The 8,218-nt window shown below is 42.2% G+C and overlaps 1 protein-coding gene across 1 annotated transcript in view; it reads right to left on the bottom strand.

Moving 5' to 3' along the window:
* Nucleotides 1–4,287: 4,287 nt before the first annotated feature.
* The window catches only part of LOC118941109, a gene marked incomplete at its 5' end in the record, with an annotated part of 4,365 nt that continues 434 nt past the window's right edge, over nt 4,288–8,218 (bottom strand). Inside the window, 5 exons of the mRNA XM_036952145.1 lie at nt 4,288–4,741; nt 6,583–6,758; nt 7,408–7,641; nt 7,717–7,813; nt 7,996–8,218. The exon at nt 7,996–8,218 is cut by the window's right edge and continues 18 nt beyond it. Of these exons, the coding sequence (XP_036808040.1) occupies nt 4,522–4,741; nt 6,583–6,758; nt 7,408–7,641; nt 7,717–7,813; nt 7,996–8,218 (950 nt within the window). The remainder of the gene's footprint in view (nt 4,742–6,582; nt 6,759–7,407; nt 7,642–7,716; nt 7,814–7,995) is intronic.

Genomic DNA, 8,218 nt, shown 5'->3' with positions numbered 1-8,218 from the left:
TGGAAAATGTACTTCTTGGATGACTTTTAAATTCAGAAAGGATGTTTGCGAACAAATACATGATGACACCTGATGATAGAGCTAAATGTGGAATAATCAAAAATGTCTGTGTAGTTCTGACTATGCTATTCAAGAGGTAATGTTATTAAAAACAATTAGTTATACAATGTATTTAACAATCTCTTGAAAACGGCTAGTAGCCTAGTTAATGGGTTTTAGAAAATCGTAAATATATCTGGCACCAACATCAATCAATTTCAAGAAGGAACTGAATATACCTGTGTGTAAGTCCAGGAAACAAAAATGTATCCACAAAAAGGTAGTAATGTGTAAATAGTTTCAAAGTTCAAATTGTTTAGTCAAATCCACCAGACGCAGTCAGACCATGGAAATGGTGTGGAAATTACAGCCTACTACAGGATGCGACAGTAGCCCCTCTCTCTCTCTCTCTCTCTCTCTCTGTCTCTCTCTCTCTCTCTCTCTCTCTCTCTCTCTCTCTCTCTCACCTGTGAGTCACACAATGCCGATTGTGGAAGCTGTACTGTAATTGGAGAAATACATTTCATCTCCATAATGGTGGGGGACCCAAGCGTGGCATGACATCTCATATGGATATTTCCCCCTTTAATGCTAACTGGTGCATGTTGCCAAGAGGAAAAGCCTGTTTCACTGCACATTCTTGCTGATAGAACCGGTTTGTAGAGTTTGGGACGATAAGTTTCTATTTGCATTTAGGTAAAAATGTAGCTATTGGCATAGCCTTGTTCTGTTAAATGTTCTCTAACTATATTAATACCACAATTCATGTTAAGTTCAAAAGATACAAATTACTGACACCATTCAAACCAATGGGGTGGCCTAGTGGTTAGAGCGTTGGACTAGTAACCGGAAGATTGCAAGTTCAAACCCCCGAGCTGACAAGGTACAAATCTGTCATTCTGCCCCTGAACCCACTGTTCCTAGGCCGTCATTGAAAATAAGAATTTGTTCTAAACTGACTTGCCTAATTAAAAAAATAATTTAATTTAAAAAAAAATAGTGTTCAGGACTTTATTGCCAGTTATCTCAGAATCATATTTTTGCAGATAGAACTTTCTATTCCCAAGCTCTCTTATTTGTCTGTCTTGTAGAAGCCTAGAGAGGACAGTAGGAGGTGAACAATGGAGTGAGGTAGAGAGTAATATAGAGAGAAAGGTACAAAATGAGAACAAAGTAGAACATCAGAGAGAGAGAGAGTGACAAAAAGACAAAATTACAATGAAAACTCCTGCGGAGAAGAAACAGGAAAAACCACCACCAAGAACATGAGACGCATCAAATCTCTACTCCTGACACCTGTCCCTTTAGAAAGGAGGGGTGGATAGCAGACCCTTCTGACGTGACAGGGGCTTTGTAAAAAGAAACTAAAGTCCCTGAAGCTGTCGCTGATGTAATAATAGGCAGGTTTCAATTGACCCAGGTTTATTAGCAACCTGGTCTCAGAGCATTTTGTATTATTCTCAATGTAAATCTGATACAATCGATAAATCTATAAAACATACAATATTTTACACATTTCTAAAATGTACAATATGTTATGAATTTTGAAAAAAAATTCTAGGTTAGGGTATCGAAATCTAGGTTAGGGTACAATTTAAGAGTTAGGTTAAAGGATTAAGGTTAGGGTTAGGGGGAGGTTTAGCTAACATGCTAAGTAGCTATAAAGTAGCTAAAAAGTAGTTGGTAGTTGAAAAGTTGCAAATGAGCTAAAATGCTAAAGTTGTCCATTGTGAGATTTCAACTCACAACATTTTGGTTACTAGACATTTGTGTTATACGCCCACCCATCCACCCAATGTAACCATACCAAATGTAACATATCATACTAATTTGAGCGTTTCGGATGTTCTTTAAGAATGTAAGGTCTAGTATATGAGACCAGGCTGCGATTCGACAAAAGCAATGTCGCAAAAAAATATCTTTGAGACATGTGTAATGGAAACGGCAGATACAGTGTCTACGGAAAGTATTCAGACCCCTGGACTTTTTCCACATTTTGTTACGTTACAGCCTTAATCTAAAATGGATTAAATACATGTTTTCACTCATCAATCTACACACACTACCCCCTAATGACAAATCAAAAACACTTTTTTAGAAATCTTTGCAAATTTATAACAAATAAAAAACAGAAATACCTTATTTACGTAAGTACTCAGACCCGTTGCTATGAGACTCGAAATTGAGCTCAGGTGCATCCTGTTTCCATTGATCATCCTTGAGATGTTTCTACAACTTGATTGCAGTCCCCCTCTGTTAATTTCAACTGATTGGACATGATCTGGAAAAGGCACACACCTGTATCTATCAGGTCCCACAGTTGACAATGCATGTCAAAGCAAAAACCAAGCCATGAGGTCGAAGGAATTGTCCTTAGAGCTCCAATACAGGATTGTGTCAAGGCACAGATCTGGGGAAGGGTACCAAAAAATGTCTGCAGCATTGAAGGTCCCCAGGAACACAGTGGCCTTCATCATTCTTAAATGGAAAAAGTTTGGATCCACCAAGACACTTCCTAGAGCCGGCCGCCCGGCCAAACTGAGCAATCAGGGGAGAAGGGCCTTGGTCAGGGAGGTGACCAAGAACCCGATGGTAACTCTGACAGAGCTAAAGAGTTCCTCTGTGGAGATGGGAGAAACTTCCAGAAGGACAACCATCTCTGCAGCACTCCACCAGTCAGGCTTTTATGGTAGAGTGGCCAGATTGAAGCCCCTCCTCAGCAAAAGGCACATCACCGCCCGCTTGGAGTTTGCCAAAAGGTACCTAAAATGAGAAACAAGGTTCTCTGGTCTGATGAAACCAAGATTGAGCTCTTGGCCTGAATGACAAGCGTCACGTCTGGAGGAAACCTGGCACCATCCCTACGGTGAAGCATGGTGGTGGCAGCATCATGCGCTGGGGATGTTTTATGGCAAATATGAGTTAATTTTTGCATTCTATACATGCTGGCTTTCATTACATATACCTGAGACATGAAACAGATACAGTAGGTTAGAGGACAAACAGGCTGTCGTCAATTTTTTTATGCGCAAATTGTCTAAATGGGTAATGGAAACACTTTACTCGATACTGTTGTGTTTTGCGAAAAAGGTGGTGTGACATCATTACGTCCCGCTGTTTTTATGGACACAAGATACTGTAGTTAAATGGAAACGCACTCTAGCAGGCAATTGCCATGCAAACTTTCTAAATGTCGACAAAAAAACCACTGGACAAGTTCATGGAAACAAAGCTAGTGACATGATGTCTAGTGGCTCCTGGCAATCGTCTTCTGTGTCGGTGTCAGTATTGGTTAGAATCCGGGTCAACTACTGCCCTTTGTCACAACCTTTTCCCATTGTCATCTGTTCAATATAATCTGCAAATACCTTTACAAAATATTGCTGCGAGCAGCAGCTATAGCAAGCAGCTGTAGCATCGATATAGCAGCACTGATTTACAATTTGGGCACCATGGCACTATTGTAATGATGAGTATGAACTCTTCCCTTCACCGAGATATCATAGCTTGTGTCTCTTCATCAACCGTCTCACTGTGTCTGTCTCTCTATAGCACTCTGTCTGTCTCTCTATAGCACTCTGTCATTCTGTTTATTTATTTTTTTATCTCAGATCAAATCTGTTTACTCAGGAAAAAATATCTCTTAAAAAAGACGGTGAGAAGTCTGGCGATGTTCCCTTGAGCAAGGCACTTAACCCTAATCCAGTTGCTCTGGATAAGTGCGTCTGCTAAATGGCTTATCTGTAGTAAACTAAGAGAACCTTTTGGAATGGACCCAAAATTCAGAAATGATTTATGTTGCCATAACATACACTGAGTGCACAAAACATAATGAACACCCGCTCTTTCTGTGACAGACTAACCAGGCGAACGTTATGATCCCGTATTGATGTCACTAAATGGCTTAAGGACAACAAAGTCAATGTATTGGAATGGCCATCACAAAGCCCTGACCTCAATTGGAATGTGATGAAAGAAATAAAAGCTGAAATAAATCATTCTCTCTACTATTATTCTGACATTTCACATTCTTAAAATAAAGTGGTGATCCTAACTGACCTTAGACAGGGAGTTTCTACTAGGATTAAATGTTAGGAATTGTGAAAAACTCAGTTTAAATGTATTTAGCTAAAGTGTATGTAATCTTCCAACTTCAACTGTATGTAGTCTAAGAATACCGAAGCACAACTTTATAAGCTATGAATTGAAGTACACTTTAAAAAGTACACAAAGCACAGTCAATCCTACTCATTGTAAAGGGGCTTTATTATTATTACTTTAAGTACAGATAAAATCAAATAAATAAAACAAATACTATTCATACTTTCATTACAATTGTAATACACTTAAAGATAGACTCAGCGATATGAAGCAGAGGCACAAAGTAAACAGCATAGCGGGTCAATGTCTGCAACACCTAAGAGCGTTCAAGTGTGGGGCTAAACTTCTCTGCAGGTTTGGTTCAGGATGAAGCAAATCTATTCACATGCGCAGTAGTCCTGCCTTCTCCAATGCTTTATCTACATTAGGAACCAGCTGGCTCTCGTAGTCCCAGACCCTCTTGTCTTCATGCAGCTCCTTCTTGGTCAGTCCTCCTTGTAGGGGAACTCTGACATGGATGATATGACACACGTTAGGAGGAACCTTCACTGTCTGCCCAAAGTTACGCAGCACAGAGTGGACCGACGTCTGCTCCACTGCCCTGCGGTCAGAGACACAGAAGGGTTGTTAGACAGAGTGGACCGACGTCTGCTCCACTGCCCTGGGGTCAGAGACACAGAAGGGTTGTTAGACAGAGTGGACCGACATCTGCTCCACTGCCCTGGGGTCAGAGACACAGAAGGGTTGTTAGACAGAGTGGACCGACGTCTGCTCCACTGCTCTAGGGTTGTTAGACAGAGTGAACCGATGTCTACTCCACTGCCCTGGGGTCAGAGACACAGAAGGGTTGTTAGACAGAGTGGGTCGACGTCTGCTCCACTGCTCTAGGGTTGTTAGACAGAGTGGACCGACGTCTGCTCCACTGCCCTGGGGTTGTTAGACAGAGTGGCCCGACGTCTGCTCCACTGCTCTAGGGTTGTTAGACAGAGTGGGTCGACGTCTGCTCCACTGCTCTAGGGTTGTTAGACAGAGTGGACCGACGTCTGCTCCACTGCCCTGGGGTTGTTAGACAGAGTGGACCGACGTCTGCTCCACTGCTCTAGGGTTGTTAGACAGAGTGGGTCGACGTCTGCTCCACTGCTCTAGGGTTGTTAGACAGAGTGGACCGACGTCTGCTCCACTGCCCTGGGGTTGTTAGACAGAGTGGACCGACGTCTGCTCCACTGCTCTAGGGTTGTTAGACAGAGTGGACCGACGTCTGCTCCACTGCCCTGGGGTTGTTAGACAGAGTGGACCGACGTCTGCTCCACTGCCCTGGGGTTGTTAGACAGAGTGGACCGACGTCTGCTCCACTGCCCTGGGGTTGTTAGACAGAGTGGACCGACGTCTGCTCCACTGCCCTGGGGTTGTTAGACAGAGTGGACCGACGTCTGCTCCACTGCTCTAGGGTTGTTAGACAGAGGTTGTATTCTTTTCTAACCAGGCTCATAAATTCATATTGTAGGGTTGGTAGATTCTAACCAGAGCCCTATACTACAAACTGAGCTCAACTCGGGATAACTACTCATACAAATGTGGCTCACCTTTTATCCAGGTACATTTCTATGGCAAAGTATCCTTAGGAACTAAACTGCTCCGAGGCAGGCTAACTCAGGGCTAACTCTACTTATTCTGAATGAAATGTCTGAGCCGTGAGTTCAGGACCAATGAGATCAGGTTCCCATCATCCTTTTGATTTGAAGAGGACCACTGATTAAATATTGTATTAACCAAATACTTTTTACTTTTTTGTGTAAAAAAAATTGTAATATTAAAATACCTATCACATTACACATTTGGTAATGACAGGATGCATTTGAAACTTCACTCACAGTATGACATTTGTATGACTTTATAAAATGATTTTATTTATTGGAGAGGGGAAAAAAGGTGCTTGTGCATTGATAAACACACCAAAGAAGGCATGAACGATACGTAATAAAAGAAAGACAGGCACTTCTAATAACCCTTTTCACTCCATAATCTGCAGGATTTGCAAGATAGCTTTTCTTTCATGTTGATTTTGGAAAGAATTTAAATATGGCACTGACTCACCCATGGATTTACGTTTCAACATTGTCTCAATGAAAAGTTCAGAGTTCGACTAGCCACGTGTGACATGCATGCACAGTTATAAGTCTGCTAGAGTGAGAAGCAGGAGGACAAGCAATATCCACTGTCGTAATAGGGATGAAGCCTGAGCTGGAATGTGAACCTAACTGAAGCTGACTAGCTTTAGAAAACCCTGAGTACATCTAGCTAGCTTCTTAGTAAACTACTCTGGGCCATACTACCATCTTGGAGGGGTGGTAGACTATAACCTGGGCCATACTACCATCTTGGAGGGGTGGCAGATTCTAACCTGGGCCGTACTATCATCTGGGAGGGGTGGCAGATTCTAACCTGGGCCGTACTATCATCTTGGAGGGGTGGTAGATGCGATAGTCTGGCTCCTCTCTGTAGATGTGCTCCATGATGTTGATCCCTGGAACATCCCGCCAGTTTGGTCGTTCAAACCTTCCACTGGGCTCAAACTGGGACTTAGGGAAGATGTGGTTCTCTATGAGGAACACTTCAGCCTGGGGAGATGGAGGTTGGGGTGAGAGAAGGCGAAAGAGAGAATTCATTCAGATTTTTTTTCTTCATATCTGATCTATTTTTCTCACTTTCCACACTATTGTATTTTGACTCATATCAGACTTGCACATTCACACTGATGTAGCATATGAAATAGCACGCAAACGCTTTGCTCATGAATTTCCTGTCACTGTTCCTTTAAACATCTTGGTAATGGCAGGTCATGTGTAAAAACAAACACTTCAAAGCACAACAATTCTGATCTGAGCGTCCAGACTGAGGATGAGAACCGCAAACGAATGTGGTGTCAGAACTCAAAAGATAAGATTCCATGAGTTTACACAGTTAGCCCAAACCCAAATCTTTCACTAATTAGTCTTTTGACCAATTAAATCGATTCAAAAAAATATCTGATGTGAGAAGATCTGATGTAATTGGTCAACAAAATTATTAACAACTAAAAACACCAAAGATCAGAAAATGCTGTTAACAAATTGGGGAAAATATCACATTATATCAGATGTGCCAAATAATTGAGGAAAAAATCTGCATTTCGATGCCTGTGTAAACACAGCCTAACATATGCACAACACACACGTAACGATCTACCTTAACACACATACACAGTACTTCCCTGAGTCCTCCCCCTACCTTTGGGTTTTGCCTCTGAAGTACATCCATCATCTGGGGCAGGGTTTGATGCTGGTATGGAGCTATAATCTCATCGATGTCGTTCAGCAGTACATAGCGTGACTGATACATATTTCTGTAGACACAGTCATTTAGAGTGGTCAACTGGCCATAGTAGTGGATGTCCCCTCCATGTTCACTGGGCTGCCACCCATTGGACGGGTTCATGTGTTGGTTGATAGGCCAGGGCACCACCTGCAGTCAATTAATCAGTCAGTTAATGAATCCCATCTATCTGTCCATCCATCCATCCAATCAATTAATTCCTACTTCAACAAAGCCCTCCTGTGTGTAACTCTGTAGCAGTCTCTCCAGGTCTGGTCCACAGCTGGTGTTATACACCACAACATGCTGCACTCCCAACAACCTGCAACATAGCAATCAATCAATCAATCAATCAATTAAACAATCAACCAATCAATTAACCAATAAACCAATCAATCAATCAACCAACCAATCAATCAATAAATGAACCAACCAATCCACCAATTAACCAATCAAGGAATCCATCAATCCAATCAATCAACCAATCACTCAATCAATACTCACTTGTACATCTCCAGAGTCTGGGTGACCTGAAGCACGTTGTTATAATCGCCAAATAAATTGGACCAACAGACAGTGAAGTTGAACTGAAACTCCTCTTCCTCCCTTTTCACAAGGTTCTGGATGTGGAGGAAGGTTTGGTTCTGAGCGAGCTCGGCGTCAGCTTGTATGGCGAGGGTCACGTGTGATGGGTCGCAGTCGGGATGATTCGGACAAAGGACGTCGG

The sequence above is a fragment of the Oncorhynchus mykiss genome, chromosome 18, assembly GCF_013265735.2.
Source record: "Oncorhynchus mykiss isolate Arlee chromosome 18, USDA_OmykA_1.1, whole genome shotgun sequence".
Lineage (NCBI taxonomy): Eukaryota > Metazoa > Chordata > Actinopteri > Salmoniformes > Salmonidae > Oncorhynchus > Oncorhynchus mykiss.
This window is presented reverse-complemented; position numbering and strand designations above follow the sequence as displayed.